This window comes from Panicum virgatum, chromosome 8K, assembly GCF_016808335.1.
Source record: "Panicum virgatum strain AP13 chromosome 8K, P.virgatum_v5, whole genome shotgun sequence".
Taxonomy (NCBI): Eukaryota; Viridiplantae; Streptophyta; class Magnoliopsida; order Poales; family Poaceae; genus Panicum; species Panicum virgatum.
Window position 1 is genome coordinate 1,016,167 of NC_053143.1, and position 22,143 is coordinate 1,038,309.

At 44.3% G+C, this 22,143-nt stretch overlaps 4 protein-coding genes and 1 long non-coding RNA gene across 6 annotated transcripts; 3 read left to right on the plus strand and 2 right to left on the minus strand.

Moving 5' to 3' along the window:
- Window positions 1-2,478: 2,478 nt before the first annotated feature.
- On the minus strand, window positions 2,479-5,362 carry LOC120643414 (CBL-interacting protein kinase 15-like). 2 transcript variants are annotated; one of them, XM_039919770.1, is made up of 2 exons: window positions 5,168-5,362; window positions 2,479-4,328 (listed from the first exon to the last, which is right to left on the minus strand). In XM_039919770.1, exon 2 carries the CDS (start codon window positions 4,024-4,026, stop codon window positions 2,689-2,691), a length of 1,338 nt encoding a protein of 445 aa, XP_039775704.1. In that variant the 5' UTR covers window positions 4,027-4,328; window positions 5,168-5,362; the 3' UTR covers window positions 2,479-2,688. The 2 variants fall into 2 exon arrangements, with proteins under 2 accessions (XP_039775704.1, XP_039775705.1); XM_039919771.1 differs by having other exon boundaries at window positions 2,479-4,331; window positions 5,168-5,300.
- Window positions 5,363-8,739: 3,377 nt separating this feature from the next.
- On the plus strand, window positions 8,740-10,746 carry LOC120646087. Its single transcript, XR_005664273.1, has 3 exons — window positions 8,740-9,256; window positions 9,879-10,410; window positions 10,504-10,746. It is a non-coding gene; the product is annotated as an uncharacterized LOC120646087 (long non-coding RNA).
- Window positions 10,747-19,563: 8,817 nt separating this feature from the next.
- On the plus strand, window positions 19,564-19,986 carry LOC120646453 (E3 ubiquitin-protein ligase RNF167-like). Its single transcript, XM_039923016.1, has one exon. The coding sequence runs from the start codon at window positions 19,564-19,566 to the stop codon at window positions 19,984-19,986; it is 423 nt and encodes a 140-aa protein (XP_039778950.1).
- A 448-nt stretch (window positions 19,987-20,434) lies between these two features.
- Window positions 20,435-20,860, minus strand: LOC120646454 (RING finger protein 215-like). The gene has a single exon (XM_039923017.1). The coding sequence runs from the start codon at window positions 20,858-20,860 to the stop codon at window positions 20,435-20,437; it is 426 nt and encodes a 141-aa protein (XP_039778951.1).
- A 370-nt stretch (window positions 20,861-21,230) lies between these two features.
- Window positions 21,231-21,683, plus strand: LOC120646456 (probable E3 ubiquitin-protein ligase ATL45). Its single transcript, XM_039923018.1, has one exon. The coding sequence runs from the start codon at window positions 21,231-21,233 to the stop codon at window positions 21,681-21,683; it is 453 nt and encodes a 150-aa protein (XP_039778952.1).
- Window positions 21,684-22,143: the final 460 nt, after the last annotated feature.

A 22,143-nucleotide genomic window follows, 5' to 3' on the forward strand; every position in this document is an offset into this window, starting at 1 on the left:
AGTAGTCATTTCGAGAATCGAATCTAGCCTTTTCAGTGTTAGGTCAGCTAGCCTCTTCACTGTGTTGTCATGTAGGCTTTTTAGGTGCATTTACACTCCACACTCTGGGTATCAGACCTTTGTGCGCCTATAAATACTCCGAAGTTTGTGAACTCCCAGCATCACTTATACACCAAAGCTCATTGTATACCCAATGTCTGGAGGTGGGTCTAGCGGGAAGAATTACCATGGTTTTGGTAAAGGAAAAGGTGGAAGAAAGAGAGACCCCATAATATGGGAGGGGCCTCTTGGATCTGATTCCTTTCCGGAACCAGTGTTTGAGTTTCCGCCACAACACAAGAGTGAATTTACCAATGAAACTTCTCTTCGACAATACGATAACCGTAGAGAACCGTGGCCAAAATGCAGACATGGTGAGGACTGCTTAGTGCAGATGTGCACCGACGCGATGGATGGCGGTCGGCGTTTCTTTAAATGTCCACACGCATGGGTAATACTCGGTTCTTTTATTTCTTTATCTTCAATTAGACACCTTACATGAAATTTATTTTGCAGTCTTCCGATGCTCTAGAAAACTGTGGTTTTACTAGGTGGGTCGATCCTGCACCAATTGATTCTGTTCAGGAGTTCATCGAGTACCTACAGATAAAGATCTTTGATCTGGAATGCAAGGTGAACCATTATGAGGAAGTGAGCGAGGGTAACAAAGACGACGAAATTGATGATACCAGCAATGCTGCCGGTTCACAGGATGAACCATGCACTATTCCTTACTGCAACTGCCCTTGTCACAAGAAGAAGGGCCCTGCGCCTCCGGCACCACCGCCTGCACCACCTGCAATGGGTGGATACTGCGGAGAAGGCTCAACGCAGTTTGCTACGTGGGGGTACGGCTACTAGGACTACCCTAGTGGTACTGACATGCTGCATCGTTTTGTTTGTTCTGTTTTTTTTTTAATTTAACTAAGGCATGTTAGGTTAGTCCGGAATCTGTTTACCGTAGTTTGCAACGGGTTCTTCCATGCCACTGCATGTGTGATGTGTGTTTCATTATCGTTGTATTATGATGTAAAATTTAATGGTTCACATTATGTAATGCATTTCTTAGTTCTTATTTCTTATCGTTATATTAATTACATGTGTGCTTTTTAGTATTCTAGTGACATGTTTATACTTCGATGCTCCATTACGACTAAGTACGATTCAAACTCGACATTATGTACATGTCCAGTGAATGCAAGTTAGGTACGAGACATACATACAAGCATAATACAACATTAACAATACTAAATGCGAATACATCTTAAACCGATGAACATCATATGTTATAGATCATGGCATGAAATCATCTAGGTCGTCATCCCAGTTGACAGATGGTGGTGCTGCAGATGGTGTAGTATGGCTCGATGAACCTCTTGGTTTTCCCTTTCTCTCTTTTCTAGATCTACGTTCATGTACAGGGGGAGGAACATCATGTGTTGGAGGCCATGGTTTGGGGGGCATGAAGTCATCCATGTCGTCATCCCAGTTAACACAAGTTTGTGCTGCAGGTGGTGCAACATGACTTGACGAACCTCTTGCCTTTTCCTTTGTCTCATTTCTGATTCTAGGTTCATGTACAGGGGGAGGAACATCATGTGTTGGAGGCCATGGTTTGGGGGGCATGAAGTCATCCATGTCGTCATCCCAGTTAACACAAGTTTGTGCTGCAGGTGGTGCAACATGACTTAACGAACCTGCGGACATCTGTTCTTGCGCAGGCCAAGTAGGGCCCAACAAAAGGGAAGCGACTGCTGCGCGCACGCTGAAACTACAGCCAGTTCCAACTGTTTTTTTTTTTCTTTCTAACAAAGTTGAACAAAAACAGCTACGGTCGTGCAAGCTCTCCAATCATTCAATAATCTATGGATGATGCACATGGAAGCCAAGCAATCCAATAATTGTGTCGTATTTGATAATTGTCTCCTTGTAGGATTTTTTTTTCTCCGCTAAGCATATCCCCGACAGATCCAACAGCTACGCAGTCATGCAGATGAGCGAGCCAAGCCATTGAAAAAAGTAAATTTGCACATTGAAGCCTGGAAAGATCTATCTATAGCGTCACTTTTGTCTCTATTTGTGGCGCATCAGGCATCGATCGTGGCAACTCGATCATCAAGAACAAAAGCACATAGTATGTTGAAAATCAGGAACTCAAACAGTTTATCCAATAATTATGCACAGCTTGCCATAGCAGCGATTGGTTCGTTGAAACTAATCGGATTGGATCGATGTTTGACCTGCTTGGAAAGTTGTTCCGGTGGTTGATTAGGAATGTGAAAAACGAGCTGTCAGATCTATCCACAATCCCAGTTGATGGGGACAAAATTCTTTTCAGTGCAAGTGGACTGACTAGTGGAGTTTAAATATTACCTGAAGATTTACCTTATCAACAATGTTTCACTATCAATAGGGGCCAACATTACAGAACAGGAACAATTTTCAGAATGAAACTCAAGAACTCAGCTTTTCCACAGTTATTGTTCAATGGAATACAACCTAATGGTTCAGGTCACCACTACTCATTAGGTTCTCTTCTGATAAAAAAAAGGAATGTAGCTTCTAAAAAAGAACACACACACATATAAAACGGAATCACTCTGAGCTGAAGAAAACAAATTTTCGGAACAAAAACTGAGACATCCAAAGCTACTCCTGCAATTGCTGATGATCATCTCCATGCCAGGCCCAGACTATATCCTTCAGCGCTGGCCGGATGTCCTGTTCGAATAATTTCTGATACTCAAGTGAATCACCGCTTGTTTGTTTCATCTCAACAAGATGATGGAACGGTGTGATCTCAAAGATCTCTGTGTCAAACTGAAGGACACCATTCCTTCCCTCCTTCCTCCCTTGAATCTTGATAACACCATTATCCTTCTTCCTTACCCTGAGATTCAGCATCTTTGCAACATCTTCAATCTTCGAGATGATTGCTGAGGCTGGCTTATCTGAAGTAAATCGTGCCTCCTTTCTATGTTCCTTTTGAATAAATAAGCCAGAAAGATCAAACCCCGAGGAGAAAGAGATAATTTCGAAGGCATTTAAGTTTGTCACAGGCATCAGCTTCACATCTTCATAAGCATGCTTTCCACGCCTCACAGAAAGTGTTGGAGCAGCATTTGTGGTGGCATTCTCACAGGCAATTTTCTCCTTAACTGTGCGGGTCCCCTCAGGGCCTTTTCGGAACCAGGTAGACTCTTTTATTTTTTGGATTGAAATTCTTGTGTTTGGGTTGGGGTCCAGGATCTTGTACAACAGCTTCTTAAGTTTGTGCGAAAACCAACTGGGGCACCTGAAATCACCGTGTTGTATCTTCCGATACATCTCCATCAAGTTTGGGCCTTGGAAAGGGAGATGACCAGCAACAAGGACAAATAGAACAACACCACAAGACCAGATGTCTGATTTTGCACCATCATAGCCTGTCTTGCTGATCACCTCTGGAGCTACATAAGCTGGTGTTCCACAGGAGGTATGGAGCAATCCATCTTGCCTTTTTGACTCCGAAAGTGCACTGAGTCCAAAATCAGAGACCTTCAGGTTCTCATCCTCATCCAGCAGCAGGTTCTCAGGCTTCAGGTCCCGGTGGTAGACACCTCGGCTGTGGCAGTAATCCACCGCACTAATAAGCTGCTTGAAGTACTTGTGTCCAGCAGACTCCGTGAGCTTGCCACTCTTCTCAATCTTGTCAAAGAGCTCGCCACCTTTCACATACTCCATGACAAAGTAGATCTTGTTTCGTGTTGCCATGACCTCATGGAGCTCAACAATGTTCTTATGTGCCACCAACCTCATTGTTGTGATCTCACGCCTTATCTGCTCTGAAAGCCCGACCTTGAGCACTTTGTCCTTGTCCATCATCTTAATAGCAACACTCCTGTTGGACTCAAGGTTTCTTGCATAGTGCACCCTGCCAAATGTACCTTTGCCCAGCAATCTCCCCAACTCATACCGCTCCATCAATATCTTTCCTCTACCCTCCATGTCTTCAACAGTATAAATCACAGGGCTATATTTTGACCGCCGAACAGATGGACTGCAATGATTTAGCCCTCCTCCCCCATGTCATGGTCCATGACGGTGAACAGAACTCTTATGCCTTGGTCGTGTCGGAGTCTGAATGGTGTAGAGTTGATGCAGCTAAGATGGTCGCTCACATCAAGAGTTGAGCAGGCTAGCAGCCTTTGTGGAGCAGCGAGCTCCTTGATGTCGCAGCAGAAATCTCTTCTATGAAAGCACATCTTTCAGCATTCCCTGATGTTTTGACTTGTTGTGGATTTTGTTATCTGCTAAAAAGAAAAAAAAATGGATTCAGAAATTGGGACTCCAGGTATTGACGAAAGCTAATAATTTCTGTTAAATACTGTAAGAATTAACAACCAAATAAATGTTTTACAGTTTTCAGAGAATTGAAGAGGCTTATTGAATTAATTAACCAAGTAATATGAATATTATTAATTCAGTACATAAGGTTCCCTGCTGGAATCAGTTAGGAGTCGCTTGGAAACTTGAAATAAGAAAACGAGAGAGGCAGGCTTTACTGCAAGCATTTGCTGGATTTTTTACCCCTCGAAAATGCCATTGGATTTCTACAGATGGAACAATTAACTACTTTCCATATTGCACAACAATTAACAGGTAGTAAATAAGGAAAAAAGGATAGGCACATGGCAGCGTGGTGACATCCATGGAAACCATCACAAGGTACCAACTTTCTGCTCTCAATGATTCCACATCTGACAAGAACTTTATTCAGAGGAAGCTGAAGCAACTACGGATGTGAAAATAATTTGACATAACTCAAGCTTTGTCTGGCCAGAGGAAAGCGGGTATAGACCACGAAAAATAGCGCCTTTTTCCAAACGACGGGAAGCATAATTCGGCGTCGAGAAGAAATTGAAGGCAGCTCGAGCCAAGGGGCGCCGCTTAATTTTTGTGAATCTACAGAAATTAACAGGGTAGCGCGAGGTTCCTTGTGCAATGGATGGCATGCGTCCTTACAAGTGAGCAAAATCGAAGAACCGAAGCAGGTAAACAAGACGAGAATCCGTAAACGCAGTGGCTACTCGCATGAACTGAGACTGCAGGCCAGGTAGAGATTGAGACAGAGAGATGGATTGCATACCTTGCGATTCCACGAAGAGGAAGAGGGGGGGGGGGGGTAGAGGAAGCGACAAAAATCAAGACTTTGATTGAGTATGTTGCTGCTGCCTGAGTTCCGCTGGGCGGGGAGGGGAGGGGTGGGATGCGGCGACAATGAGGATAGGAGGCGGGTCTTCTTATACAGGGGGAGCAGCTGCAGCCTGCAGGCAGGCAGGGGAGGAGGGTTTCAGAGAAGGAAGGGACTCAGATTACTTGGCCTAATCATACCGCTGCGTTTCCTGCGCACCGCATCACAGCTCCAGGTCCGGATGGGATATTCTTGACACATCAGGCCACAGCTAAGCCCGTAACGTCGCCATCTGACTACAGCTCAGCGGTCTCTCCAGCCATCACACACGTCCAATTTCATTTTTTCTTCATCTAATCTACAATCAAGGCTGCTTTTTTTTTTTTGCCCTGAAGGAAGTTGCGAATTAGTAGCACAGCAACCGTGGTCGATCCGATCTCATCCTTTTGCTGAGTCAAGGACAGCATGCGTCCACGTACCAGTTAGGACAGCTCGAGAGTATGTTTAGAGAAGCTAAAATTGAATGCTAAACTTCTAGCTTATATTAGTACTCGTGCATATGCTAAAATGAGCCGCATATGCTTAGCTTGCTAGCGCATCATCGTCTTGCCGGCTTGCTAGCGCAACTTGAAAATCACACATGCTGCGACTAACAACTAGCTATGTGTTGTCGCCGACGGGATACACAGCACACGGTATTGGACTCAATCTAGCGAGCCATCTGCAGTTTCGTCCACAATTAAGGAGGTTGTTAGGCTTCCTCTACAATGATGTCACTTCTTTTTTGGTTGATGTGATTTTGGTTTCGGTTAGCGGGGAACACACAACACGTGGCCATGGCCAATCTGATCGCATTATCCTCCATGGACCTTTGCTACAAGTTTTTTTTTTCTGGTTTGGTGTTCCAAAAATCACCCTGTATTTCAAGGTTCCAATAATTCCATGATGTGCACGATATATACTAGCAGCGTCGTGTCGCCACATTCAGCAGCAATTACCACCAACTTCTCTATCATATATTCATATTCATATCAGATAAACGTGAAAAAAAGAAAAAGAAATAAAAATAATATTTGTTACCATCTTACGAATAGTATAGGCATGACAATGATATATATATGTGTGTGTGGCGCCAGAGAGCCAAACAAGTTGTCGTCCCTTGGTTACAACATGGCCTTTCCTGTCAACTATTCATTTATGCGAGTATCTATAGGGGAAACGACAAATAAGAGAGCTGCAAAAATTCCTCAAAATGTTCAGTTCTGCTCAAAATTAGGGAATCTAACAATTTACATACGAATTGATGAGATGTTCTGCAAAAAAAAAAATAGATTGTTGGTGAACTGGAGATAGTTAAGTTGGAACTAATATCTACTTTCCGTCCAACCATAGGGTGTATTTTGAAATGGAGCAGGCTTCAAAGTATATTTTGATGTTCAATCGGATTCTGTTGTCAATTGATGTGGAACAAACATTATATTGACCACGTCAAATTACTTTCTATTACATATGTATTGATGAACTTTTATACACTGACCATACAAATAATTTACAAATTATTGAACAAACATCACGAGTTTTTCTTTAAAAAAACAAATGTACAGTACCATTTTTTCCTTGAAGTGGCTTTTAGCAATTTACCTTGTATTCCAGTGGTCCCAACGAATTTATGTTTCCTTGTAAGTGTGTTACATCACCTAATACAATGTGTACAGTTAAATCTTTTTTAAGAGTACACAATATAACTTAGACACTCGCGACGCACGCACACTCTAAACACACGTACACAACCCTACCCCTATGAGAATCTTTGAAGACTGAGACGGCAAATTCTATGAAGTCGCCACAGACGCCTCGCTATCAATGGTAATGTCGTCTACCACTAAATGTATAAATGCTGTTAAATTCTAGAATATTCACTCCCACGAAAACTCGAACCCAGAACCTGAGGTGTTATGGAGACTCTTGCAACCACCAAAACAGTAGGATGTGTGCCTTTCGCATGTACAATTAAATCTGGTATGCCTTTTTTTTCTTTGTCGTTATGATTCAATTTCGATTTCTCAACTGGACTTTAGCAGCACGACGAATCTTGTCTGGAAAGATGGCTAAATTCATTTGCAGGATGCACGTGGTATACTTCCATCACACAAAAAACCAGATGTAGCCCAAATTTATGGCTTCATTCATCTCTATTTGTAATGTTCAAGAATCAAGAGTAACGTAACCCTCCAAGGACCATCCAGATTCATTCATCCAAAACTGGTAGGTACGTGGTGCATTGTCCATGCGAATGAATCTAACTAGTAACTACCGAGTTAAACTAGAATTTATTTGGAATAACCAGGGAATATACTTTGCCTAGCGCACTGTTTTCTATACCATTTATTGTTGAAATGGTTTAAAGTTGTTTGTATAATTTGGAATTAGTCAGCAGAAAGCTTAAGAGGACGTGTCTTTATGGTAGAATGAGCTAACAGTGAAAGATGTACTACTTGCTGAAAGAAAGTTGACAATTCTTTTAGTGAAGAAAAATTAAAGAAACTTGACAACCTGAAGTCCTGATACTGCATGCCATGCATATTGACAGTTGAGACGATGCAGTAGGGAGGCAGATGGAGCCAAGAGTAATCTGGGTTGGTTGGTTGGTTGGTTCCAGCCTGCAACGACCTTGCTGCTTCCAATAATGCCACCTGCAGGACCAGCGAGTATTTATTTGTTTTCTGGACAGGTTCTAGTTTATATTTATATATATATAATATGAAAAGAAAATTTTGAGGTCCTCGTCGATGGGTCACTGCCACGTCAGCTAATTCCTATCGAGAAGAGAAGAGGCAGAGCAGAGTATCCGCCCACATATAATGATTCCGGCCGGTCGGTGCTCAGTCAGTTCAATGATTCCATTTCTTTTGGAAGATGGCGCCGTGTTTGATCACTGATGACTCGGATAGTAGGTGCAATCCCGGCAAACCAATCGGAGATTGACAATTCTTCTTGGTCCTGCGTTTTTCTATTTGTTGCAATGCAAGTGGATTGTCAGTGCAGGTGTTATGAAAGTTCCATTAGCATTTAAATTCATGACATATCAGCATTTAAACTTTACATATTAGCATTTAAATCCAAATGCTAATGTCTAAAAGTGCTAAACTTTAGCAGTAGCTCTTCCAAAACAGTGATGCTAGTGGGGTGAGCTAAACTTTAAGTTAAGATTAGAAAAACTTTAGCATGCATAGGATATAAGTGGTATTATTTGCTAAAATTTAGCACGTAATTTTAGTTCATCCAAACAAACCTTAAAATGAAGAGATGTGAGAAATCGTATATTTTATTTTACAGTATCACAAGTACTGAGATATAAGTGTAATAAATGATAAAGTTTAGCATGCAATTTCAATCCATCCAAACAGGCTCTAAAAGAAGAGATGTGAGAAATTCTAGATATCCGGATCTATACAGAGAAAAAAAATTAAACGTCTCATTCATTCATTCGCCATGCTTAGACTGTCCACAACAGGGCACTCCAATCGACCCGGACCCCAAATATAGAGGCTGGGATGACCCGGTACCCGCTCCAGCGGTACCCGGTACCCGAGCCTGGATATTTCGGGGTCCTCCGGTCGCCCTCCACATTCCCAGGTCCTCCATCGTCTCTCTCCCCGTCTCTCGTGTCTCTCTCCGTCTCTCTCCACCCCCGGCGGCTGTTGCCCGCGCTCGTGCTGAAGTTCCGGCCGAGCGGGCGAAGAGCAGGGCAGGGAAGGTGGCGGCCGACAGGGAAAGGGGAGGTGGAGGTGGATCCGACCAGGAACAGCGCGGATCGGAGGAGGTGCCGCCCCGGGCGGCAGATCTGGAGGAGGACCAGTGCAGCAGATTCCCAGACGCCGGCGGCGGGGGGCTAGAAGACCGGGCCTGTGGAGGAAGAGGAGAAGGAGAAGGCCGCCCAACCAGGTCAGGGAAGAGGCGCCGTTCATCTCGGCTGGTTCGTGGATCCGGATCCGGATCAGGGGATTCATTTTCATCGTTGAAGAACCAGCGACTAAGGAGAAGGTAAAATCCCTATGCTTGTCTATTTGGATGTGATGTTGGATGGGTGTCGGTTTGAATGGATTGTATGTTTTTACTTGCTGTACGCTTTAGGATTCTGTACTAAAGATGATTCAAAGATGGCCTATGGATTTATGGATTGTATGGTTTGAATAGATTAGTAGCAATGATAGGCTCCTTTTTTTTCAGGACTACACACATGCATATGCACGCCTCACCGGCCCTAGCTTTGATTTCTTATTTGAAGTTATTAGGATACTCTCTTGCATGATGCAGCATGAAGGAATAAAATTATAGGATTGCTGAACTTTGTGGCTGGAGTCATAGGGAACTTGTTACATGGTAGATTGCATCTTCAGTTTGCAGTCTCAGCCAAGCTAATCCATTCGGCTTGTTCAGTCCTCAAAGTTTCTGAAAGAAAGACCTGATATCATCTGAATAGAAACTATTACTATTGTTCTGTTAGTTTTTTATCATCTGAATAGACCTGATATATGTAGTAACTAACGTTTGGATGCAAAGTTGTTCTGCTCTTGAATTACTTAGTAGTGATAGATTGGCTATGTTCTGTTTGAAGCATTTAATCAATAGACCAAACAATTAAACAGAGGCCTCCTGATTTTAGGGACATGGATCATATCATTAGTTATGCATACCAAGGTTGCAACAACGATGAAGAACGGCAGTCCTTGCAAGCGGCTGCCAATGCCAGCACTGGGCAGCAGTGGATGCACCCCAACCCTCAGTTCGGCATGCCTCAGCAATTTGACAGCTACGGAATGGCTCATTTTAGGCCTCCAACTGAAGCCGTAATGCAACAGTCCATAGAAGGACATGAAGGGGGTTGTACATCCTCCATCGGTAAAAAGCAAGTCAAAGTCAAGCAAAGTAATTTTAGTGCAGATGAGGATGTACATTTGACCAAATGGTGGGTTGCTGTCAGCACAGACCCCGTCATCAACACGGGCCAGAGAAGGGAGGGATTCTAGAGCCGGATCACGAATGGCTACAACTCTAATAGAGGGCCACACGTTGAGCGGTCTCTGAAGTCACTGAGCAGTAGATTTGACCACATCAAGGAGCAATGTGCAAAGTTTTCTGACTACTATACACAGATACTACATGTTAATCCAAGTGGTATGTCTGATGCGGACAAGGTTAGTTGCATGTGTCCAATTGAATTGCACCATGAGTTGTGATTTGTATAAAGTATTGCATGTCCTAATAATATTTATTAAATATACTTGCAGACTACAGAGGCCCTTGCTAGGTTTGCCAGTACACAGAAGCCTTTCATGTTGATGCATTGTTGGAAGATTCTGAAAGACGAGCCAAAGTGGCAAGACCTTGTTGTTGTTATGAGCCAAAGTGGCAAGAACAATGAGCAAGAAGATGACTGCTATGTTACATCTCCCTCCAACCAAGGAGACACTGAAGCTGAACCGTCAACCCCATCTAGTGGCGGGACCAAGAGGCCACCTGGCCGTGATTCTTCAAAAAGCAAAGAAGCAGAAGAGTGCCTCCTCATCTGCATCTGCAGCTTCCACCGAATATGTATCTAAAATGCATGATCTGTGGTCTGATAGGTTCTCGTTCATGAAGGAGCAGCAGGTTGAGAAGAGCAAGCAAATGGCCGAATTGGCCAATCTGGAAAAGGAGAAGCTTGATAGGCAAATGGAGTTGGAGGAACGTCGTTTGGCTTTAGAAGCTAGGAGGTTGGCCAAGGAGGAAAGGGTGGATGAATCAAGGTTATTGGCCGAGGAGGAACATATTCTTAACATTGATCTTGACACATGCAAACCATCTCTTAGGGTGTTCTATAAGGCTCAGCAAGACAAGATCCTTGCCAAGTACTTGGCGCCATCTTCTTAACTTTAAAAATGTGTTATGTGCCCTGCGCCATTTATTTCCTTGTTGTAACGTAGAACTATTTGTTTGATTGTTGTATCTGTAGTTTGGAGAACTATTTGTTTGATTGTTATATCTGTAGTTTGGAGAACTATTTGTTTGATTGTTGTATCTGTAGTTTGGAGAACTATTTGTTTTATTGTTGTATCTGTAGTTTGGAGTATATGATGAGCACAGACACATGGACACATAACGAGAGGGATATAATTATATAATGAGTACTGATACAAGCATACATAACGACTACGATACAGGTACATGGAAGCAGATAGGAAAATACCATGCAAAGTTCTAATTTATCACCACTGATGATGCGCCACGCAGCTGCCAGTTGTGCTCGATAAGATCGACTTGAAGCTGATGATGGGTTCTACTATCGTGGAGCTTGTGATGTGCACGCACAAAAGCGTGGCGATCAGCAAGGATGCCTGTAGAACGATCAGCTTGCACTCCTATGTTCTCAAAGTTCGTGTCCCTTGCGCGTTCACCTTCATCTTCTATAATCATGTTATGCATAATTATGCATGCCGTCATTATTTCACGTATTGCCTCTCTATCCCACCCATACGCTGGACCACGAATGACTGCCCATCTAGCTTGGAGTACACTGAATGCTCGCTCAATCTCCTTCCTGGCCCCCTCTTGCACTTTACAGAAGTGTCGTTTCTTCTCTTCCATGGGTTGACGTACACTCTTCACAAAGGCAGGCCATTGAGGATATATACCATCAGCCAGGTAATATCCCATATCATAATCATGGCCGTTAACCCTGAAATTAATAGGGATTGTGTTTCCCTCCATGTACTGTGAGAAGATGGACGATCGGTGCAACACATTTATATCGTTGCAACTTCCAGGCATGCCAAAGAATGCATGCCAAATCCATAGGTTATTGGAGGCCACAGCCTCCAAAATCATGGTAGGTGATTTCCCCCGTCCAGTGAACATGCCCTTCCATGCCGTGGGACAGTTACGCCACTCCCAGTGCATACAATCAATGCTATTGAGCTTTCCAGGGAATCCCTGCCTCTCCCCTTCAGCAAGGAGCTGAGCTACATCAGACTCATTAGGAGCACGAAGGTAGTATTCTCCAAATGCGTCGATTATCGCTCGACAGAAATTACGCAAAGACTCTATAGCCGTTGACTCCCCGATGCGTACGTACTCGTCCATGGCATCAGCTGGGAGACCGTAAGCAAGGATACGAATTGCGGCAACACACTTTTGCAATGAAGTCAGTCCTAGTAGGCCCGTGCAGTCCGGGGTTTGGATGAAGTACGGGTTCATTCTTTCGCATACATTTACGAGCCTCAAGAATACATGCCTCGCCATACGGAACCTACAAATTAAATGATCCAACATATGAAGAAAAATATAAGACTAACAACTTCATAAAGGTACCATTTAATATTTCGTAGGCGCTTACCGACGACGAAACTTCCGAGGACCATACACTGGTCTCAGCGCGAAGTAGTCAGCCCATATCCTGTTGTGCCCATCGTTATGATCACGAGGGACGACTTCACGAGGAAGCCTAGGACCTCTTTGACGGCTTGACCCTTCTGCATCCATGGACGCGAGCATGAATGTCATCTCCTGAAAGCCCTCCTCCATCTCTTGCATCTCTTCCTCTGAGTCGTCATCCTCCAGAATGTATTTCCACAAGAGGTTCCTCCCATCCATTGTGTGTTTGTGTGTTCTAACATGCAAGACCATGTTTAAATAGAGGCCGCGTAGTGCCATGCAAAGAAGCAAAAGCAAAAGCAAAAGCAAAAGCAAAGTGAATATTCCATGTGCATGTAAAAAAAAGCAAAGGATGCATGTATGTTCATAGTGAAAGCAGCATGACGGCATATAACGATGATGCAAAGCGAGTAAGCGACAATGCCTTCTACCTGTAATTCATAAAGTATGCAATTGTAAATTTGATTCTTATCTTAATTAATTATTTTTCATAAAATATATTTACACTCTAGACTATCATTGGTACTCCTGTTCAGATTTTGATTAATAAAAAGTTATTTTAGTTTTGAGGGGGAAGAGGTAGTTGGAGTTAGTTGGAGAGGGAAATATAAAATATTGGATGGTGGGGTATAGGGGGTGTGGTATGGAGTGTATTGTTGAAGAGGATTTTGATATAAAGTGCAGAATCTGTTTAGAGGGAGGAGAATATTCTTTTTAGGGGGTGGATTTTAGAGGGTACCCCTGGAGACAGTCTTACATATGTGTGGTGAAAAATCTAACACTGCTGTCGACCTGGCACATGCAGAGAGCGGATTCCTCTGCAGTTGACTGTACAGTCACTGCACGCGGGCCCGTGGGACCCATGTGATGGTGTCTGCAGTCGAGTAGAGAGCCGAGCAGGCACTTGATGAGCTCTCGATCATTTTATTAATTATTATTTGTACACACAAATGTACAAAACATTAACAAGAAGGGGCACATCACATATTTGTCCTTTGCTTGCCGAGGAGGACAGGTCATGACGTATACGTGTCCCGATCGACGAGCCATCATCAATCAGGTAGGTTCTGGTTTCTTCATTCGTGCATCCCTCCCTAAAAGGAAGAGGAAGGATTAAACATGCTATGGCCATCCAGAAAATCTGCCTCCGCTGAGGAGCCATGGTTTTGTGCACTCCGAAATTTGTACCCAGCAATTCATGTTTATGAAGATCTACGGCTCACAGCGATTTCTACCCGATCCGACGGCCAGCCCACCCAGGCTTCAACGCATTGAAGCCTGGCCCCGCGTTGAAGCCCGCCCACCCAGCCCCCGCTCCACCGCCTCCTCTGCGCTACCCGTCCATCCATCGTGGGTTCAATTCCCATATACACCCCTCTTTTCCCTTTTTCTCCTCGGAATCACGCGCCTCCCGCGCGACCCTTCTTCTTCCTCGCCGCCTTCCGCGCCCCACAATCGGCGGCGTGGCTACGCAGTGTCCTTCTACGGCGGCTCGGCTTCCGCGGCCGCCGGCACCGAGGACGAGGAGGTCGGCACGAGGAGGGCTCTGCCTCGGGGGTTCGGCTCTCACTCCTCTCCGCCGCTCCGCCCCTCGCCCTCCTCCGCTCCGGCCACCTCCTTCCCTCCTCCCCCTCCAGATCCAGCGAGGGAAAGGGGTGGGGGCCACCCCATCCACGCTCGCGACGCCTCCATTGAGCTCCTCCCGACCCTAACCCTAGGCGCCGCCTCCGCACCGGCGTCGTGCTTGCCGGCTGGATCCATGTCGGCGCGGCCTTCTCTGACCTCAGTACATAGTGGATCTACTCCGACGCCGCCATCCACCTCGCTGACCTCGGGCCGGCGCTGCTCATCCCCGACCTCGGTACCGGCGCTGCTCCTCGGCGCCGACCCCTCCCTGATCTGTCCCTCGGCCACGACGGCTGCAACGTCCAGGAGGTCGGGCCGGTGCGAGTGCATCAAGGTCGCAGCTCTTGCTGTCTCTCCTCAGGTTGCCCTTAACGTTGTTGTCTATCTTCTCATGTCTCTCTCCTTGATTTCTTTATCAGATTTAATTTGTCCATTTGGCAATCTCGGACTTGATTTTACTGTGATGCGAATCCATGTCCTGCACTCATTTTACTAATTTTATTTGTCCATTTTGATTCCTAATGGCTTGAATTGACTCTGCACGAGGCAAGAAGGGATGCCTTCCTATTGCTGTCCCTCCGGATCCAGGCAAGGGAGTGATGGCGCGAGGCTGCTGCCGGCGCTCGGGCTGCTCTGCTTCCGGATCCAGCGTCGTGCCCATCGCGCTCAACAAGGTCCGCGTGCTGCTTTCTCCTTCATGGTTTCAAATGCTTCATATATGAGCTCTTTCTATATTCAGTTGTTGCCTTTTTGTTTTGCCATATTCTTTTCCTTCTAATGAAATTTTTCCATATCCTTAACTTACGAGGTATATCAACTGATGGTGAAGATGTTGTCAGCTATGGGTACCAATTATTCTAGCTTCTTCGCTCTTTTGTGCCCTTAGGCTCCAACATGATGATCAAATGATGATAATATTTTTCTGAGACCCCTGAGACCAGTTCTTTGTCTTGTTATGTTAACAAGTCATGGTGGATATGCTCTGATGATCAAATATCTTGTGAGGTACTAAGCATGGTCCTTTTTCTCTTTACTGGACTTACTACCATGCCGTGACGCTCCAAGTTTACGATCATATGATGACTTTAAGTAGACTTTGTAATTTGTATGTCTTTTTGTTAGCTAAATTTGTTCTTAGAGCTTTCCTCTGCATACCCATTTATAAATTACAATAGGAATTGCAATGCGTATACAGTTGTATTTCTGAGTTGTCCTTCATGGTTTTGTTAGAACATCTCTAAATGGATGTGCTTCCTAAATGCAGGCAACTAAGCAAATAACAAACACAAATACTATTTAATCTTTGTAGTTATATAAGAACATAAATTGGAATCTTTTTTCTGCTGTATCTACAGCAGTCTGAAGCAAGTAGCATTAGTCTGAACCATTGGCATTGTACTGCGGAGATAATATAGCATTAGTATGAACCATTGGCATTAGTCTGAAAGCTGAAATGTTAAGTAGACTGATTTAGCTTGCCAGGTATAGCATTAGTCTGAACCATTGGCATTGTACTGCAGAGAAAATATAGCATTAGTCTGAACCATTGGCATTGTGTATGGCTGAAACATTTTGCATGTTCTTTCCAATGCCAGCTAGAAAAAAAACAAAGGCCCAATTCCATTTTGCTTGCTTACTATTGGCCTACTGCAATAATGCAGTGCTATAATTTTGCTTTGTTGATTGGTGCCATCTTTTCTGGTCAAAGAATCTCTAAAATGGAACCTTATCTATCGTAAAGTCCAAGAATAGCATATTCAGTAGCATGCCATTTTTGTTTCATCCAACTATGTTTGTCTATTTTTGATCTTTGAGACAATCCAGTATATTTTGCAAAATGTCCCTTGATTCTGAACCTTAACGTGCAATATTTCCATGTCCTGCCTATGTCCAATGCAAACTATGGATGCTTTTGCTCTTCAACTGTGATACTTGTCATGCTTGGGTGTGCAGTAAATTTGGCTGCATATTCAGTAAAAGTACATGAACTACTTAACTAGAACATAGCATCTAATAATTGGGTCTGCAGTTTTTACTCAGTTGTTTTATGTTCATGAAAGGATCTTGATCACGCGATGTCGTAGCCTAGAGGGGGGGGGTGAATAGGTGTTTCTTCAAAATTTGGCGCTTAATCCCTGTTGGGACTGCCTGGACCGGTCAGACCAGTCTATGCAGGCAGACAGCCCAGTCAGCAGGAACAAGTCCCCTCTCGAGCTTGAACCTATAAGAAACTTGGGATATGTGTCTTGCAGAGTATTTCTACAATATAAACAAGTCCCTACACACAAGTAGAGCACACCCAAGAAGATCGAGCGGAAGCACAATTCAAACTCAAAACTATAAATGCAAGGTAAGTAAATAAAACCGAAATAGAGATGATGCAATGAAGACACGGTGATTTGTTTGACCGAAGTTCGGATTCACTCCGTGCACCCATGTGTGAATCCTACTCTCCGTTGAGGAAGCTCGTAGTGACCCCAAGGTCAAGCTATCTCCTCTTCTCCACTATATGACCATGCGCCCTCTTGGCACACGATCGAAGCCGCAACAAACTTGCCGCTGCTCACCACAACCTTGGGAGCTAGCCGGCGACGCCTAGCCGTCTAGGAGTCGATACTCCAAGAGTAACAAATGCTTCAATGGAGTTGGCCGACGCAACCTCAAGTGCTCAAAGCTTGGGGTGTTTCTCTCTTGCTCAAATGGCTCTCAAGGAATGGATTCACTCAACCCAACTTAAAGATTCACCTTGAATCAAGCAACTCTCACAAAGAGAGGTTGGGGAGGACTCTCCAAGTGCTCACAAGGCTCTCAAGATGTTCTGAAATGTTCTAGCATCAGCACTTACGAATGGGTGAAGTCATGGGGTATAAATACCCCTTCTAACAAAACTAGTCGTTGCCCTGTCAGTGTTAGACCGGTCAGACCGGTCTGTTTTGAAAACTAGCCGTTGGAGGCTCACCCTGCTCAGACCGGTCAGACCGGTCCCTTGGACCGGTCAGACCGGTCCCTCACTGTTTTCTGCAGTTAGCACTCTCTCACTTTGGCTATTCTCTCTAGGGACTATTTGAGCACTTTTAGTATTGTCTAAACCTACTGATGTTGCATCCCTCTTGATAGTACGGCATACCTATACTCAAGTGTATAAATGAAATATACAATTTCCACAATCACAACTTGAGCTTCACATTTTGATCATGCCGTCCATTCTTCAATACTTTGAGGGCATCAACATCTTCATTCTTTGAGCATACCCGCTTTGAGCTAGTGACTTTGAATCTTTGATTTGCATAGGAGTGAAATCCAACTTGATTCACAAGTCACTTTCTTTACTTGAATAATGACACTCTTCAACATAGAGCTCTCCATGACTCTAGGATCTCCGGCCTTTGACCCGTATCGGTTTCTTTGCTCCCCCCAAGCCGTCGCTTTGCGTAGCCTCTTGAAACACGCCTCTCGGTCCTCTAACTTTATCCTAGCCGTCCATCTTGAACTCATATTGATTTGTGTCATGCATGAAATCTTCATTGTCAATTCGAATTCTCAATTCACTCTTATATGCAAACTTTCCAATTTGAGACATTATATATGCATCAACTCATGTCTCATTCTCTTTTGCCTTGCTTGCTTCTTTAGTTAATAACCATTTATCACATGTGACAAGATCTTCCATATTTGTGATTATGCATAAGCATATCACATCTCATTCACAAAACCTTTATTTGTCACTTTAAATCCCATTTTAAACCGAAACAAGCCTTCGCATATTAGAGCTTTTATATCAACCATGAATACATTGCTCTATTTTTCTTTTCTTGTTTTGCTTGTCACATACATATTTTACCAATGGGATAAACACACTTGCTTGCAACACATGAGCCATCTCATTTAGTACCCATTACTTAATTAAATACCTGCTCATGATCTCATGCAAATAAGTTAGTCCTTTAATCGTGTTGTCAATCAATACTCCAAAACCCACTAGGGGCCTAGATGCTCTTTCAGTTCATTTTAACTCAGTCTTGCTATAATCTTTCAGATTTTTTTGTTTGAATTTCTGTAGCAGATCTTGTAGTTCTTATAATGGGCATCCAAAGCAGAAGGTTGAGATTTCGAATGTGGCGAAGCCGATAGCATTAAGTCTCATTGAGAGGGTTCTGATTGTTGGATGATGAATTAGCACTCGCTGTGTGATCTTTTCAGAATGTTAACTAATGCAAGTTTGTGGGATAATGCAATTCTGATCCTTGGGATTGTACGAGATTAATTGGTTTCTGTATAAGGTTGATCATAATTAATATTTTATAAGAGTTCTTTTGTTCAAAGTTTTAACCATGATGTAAAAATATCAGCAAATCATGTGTTTTATTGTTGCTCTGAACTCTGAAATTGCATTTTTTTGGAAGACTGAAATAGCGTTGCTGCATCACTATACGCTTTGGCTATATTCCTCAAATATTACTCAGTTATTTTTGCACATAACACTAATCTGCACCATTGTACTGATCCAAAATTTGTTGACGTAGTGAGGGAACAAGTTTCAGAGCTACTTCCTGTGTTGTATCAAGGCCTCAAGAGGAGGAAGTGCTTTCAATGCCTATGTGAACAATTAGATCTCGGTTTTGCTAAATATCCAAAAATGTGTAATATATTTACTTGATGACTGCTATGTTGATATGTATGAAGAACAAACCAGTTTTATGTCTGCTTGTACAAGCTGTCATTAATTTGATTGTGACATGTGGTAACTGTGATCTAATATGTTGTTTGGTGTACATCTGAAATTTAGCCGTAACGTTAGCACGGGCACCTTACTAGTCGATCAGTAGTTGACTGATCGCCTAAAAGAGCGAGGGTGATCACAAATTGTTGTTGTTGTACATGCATGCATGGACATGCGCATCTAGTTATTTATGGTGGCCTGGCCCAAAGTACTCAAAATAGGCTCAATCCAGCCCACAATACAATGATGTACTATGTACTCACTGCTATATATTACTTATAGTGGTATAAGTGTTTCTCAGAAAAAAATATAGTAGTATAAGTATCTTGATTGCCTTATATTCAAAAAAGTATCTTGATTGATATATGTTGGAATCGGACATAGGCTGGCAGTGGTGATTTGGATCGTCCTTGCCTATCCGAAACACATACATACTCCATCGATCGGGTTGTGCTTGCCTAGCTAGCTTCCTCAGACTTATTTATAGTAGTAGTAGTAGTACTACTACTAACTAGTAGCTACTTATTTATGATCGTCATATCGATCGCAACCACACAAAAGAAAACTTCGATCCGCCGGCCGGCAGGCCGCCATGGAAGCAGCAGCAGGGGAGTGGCTGATGATGGCCGTGTGGTATTTTGGCCAGGGCCTCATCTACGGTTCTCTTCTTGCGATAGCAATCTTACTAATCTCCGAGGCGCTGGCCGCCATCCAACGCTGGCGCAGCAAGCTCGCCGGCGAGCGCCTGCTGGACACCATACCCGACATCCCGTACCACCCGCTGCCCGATAATGATGTGTCGCCGTCGTCGTGCGTGATCTGCATCGAGGAGTACGAGCGCGGCGAGAGGTGCCTCGTCATGCCAGGATGCGCTCACATGTTCCACAGACAATGCATGCGCAAGTGGCTGCGTCAAGGCAACCCAACCTGCCCAATCTGTAGAGCAACCCTGCTACTCGCGCCAGCAGCAGCAGAAGAAGAACGACGTATTAGCACGGCAGAGGACATGGTGTAGCTCTATTCTTTCATTAATTTGTGTTTTCTTTTATTTTATTACCAAAGAAAGAAGAAAAATTGATGCTGACACCTTGCACACTAGTACAGCAGCAGCTCTATTATTCTGAAAGAAAATCATGTTAGTCTTCACTTTTTTTATTATATTATTGTAATTGCATCATTTGTGTGTGTGTGTCCACAAATAAAAACGTGCCTCCACGAATAATACAATGCTGTTGTGATTGTAGCAAGATATAAAAAAGCAACGGCTTGAATGAGAATCGGTTAAGCTTCTAATTCAATTAAGAAGCAGCAGATAGGCAGAGACCAAAGGGATTAAGATAACAGTTGGAGATCGATCTAGTCCCGACCGACTAAAATGAAGTAGTAGTATGATCATCAACCGGTTCATTATACATAGTACAAAAATAATAATAATGTATGGTTCGACCTCGACGCATATCTATCTACACCATGTTTTCAGCAACAGCTGACCATTGCAGTTGAGCCCTGCACAGGGGACATGTGTTGTTGTTGGCCATTAATAACCAGTTGACGATGCAGTCCCTGTGGAACTCGTGGCGGCAGACTGGCATGATGCTGCACAGGTCGCCGTCCTCAAACGGGCCCAGGCAAATCGCGCAGTCCTCTGCTACTAGTGTTTCTGCTGCTGATGGATCAGGATCACCGCCGGCGGCGGCGTTACGGCGGCGAGGATACGTGACGCGGTTCAGCAAGGCGATGGCGATGGATTTGGTGTGCGCGTCTATCTCCTCCGGCAGCCGGGCGTTCGCCTGCTGCTGGTCTTGATTATGATTGTTCGTGCAGCACAACAAGCAGATGATGACAAGCACTGCTGCGATGACGAAGAGAGCAAGCAAGCAGGCGTCCATCACCGATGGACCAACCATGATGATCGACGACATATATAATACAAGCACTCGACTACTATTGCTTCTTGCAGCAGCGCAAGGAAGACCCACTCAACTACTGATCATCGATCCATCAGATCACCTGCTTGACATCTTCTCTCTTCTTTCTTGCCTTGATGATGCAATGCTTGCTGGCCGGATCGGAGTATCTATCTGAGCTCGTAATATAATGGAGTCCGAAGCGAGTTTTGCTGAATCGGAATCGCCGTGGGGTGGGAGGGATCCAGTCCGAATCCAAGACCGATCCTAATAATAACATAATAAACTCCTCTCCTAATAAATCGGCAGCTAGCTTAGTTAATCTGATCGAGGACGATCGATCACCATCACGATGATGATGGACTGGGGCGCTTTCTCCGATTGGATCGCCTGGGGCTTGCTCGTCTGCTCTTTCCTCGTCGTGCTGGCCGTTGCCCTCACGGCGCTCGTCGTCATCCTCCACCACGCCATCACATATCTTGGGCGGCGCTTCGGCAAGGCGCCGCCGCCGCCGTTCATCGAGGACCTGCTCCAGAGCATCCCGGACGTGGCGTACCAGGAGCTACCTGACGCCGGCGGAGACGACAGGGACTCGTGCGTCATCTGCGTCACGCCCTACGAGGCCGGCGAGGCCTGCAGCGTCCTGCCCGGCTGCACCCACATGTTCCACAAGCCCTGCGTCGCCAGGTGGCTGCGCAAGAAGAACACCTGCCCGCTATGCAGGGCCACGGTAGGCGTGCCGGCACACCCACACCCACCACCACGGCAGCCCAACCTAGTCAACGCCGCAGAGAACGCGGTGTAGCTCAATTTTTGTGAATTTCTAAATTTCAAGTACTAATCGGGAAGTGGAGTTCAATTTGTATGATTTTCGAAGCAGATCGCCTGGCTTTCGTAAGATAAAGAATAGATTAAACAATTTATTGGATTTCATTTTTACCACTTTTCCCTCTTTTGCTTTTGAACCATGGTGAGTTGCTCTGCAGCTTGGTCCCACCCCAGACTCAAAAACCTTTTGCTTTTGTTGTTCCCAATGCCATGTCGAATTGTCGACCTCCGTTCTTGTCCTCATCATAGGGGGCGTTTAGTTCCCCAACGCGAAAATTTTTGTGTGTCACATCAATGTTTGACTAGATGTCGGGAGGACTTTTCAAATATTAATTTAAAAACTAATTTCAGAACTCGCTTGGAAACCGCGAGACGAATCTTTTGAGGCATTTGGCCGCATCATTAGCACATGCGGGTTACTGTAGCACTTATGGCTA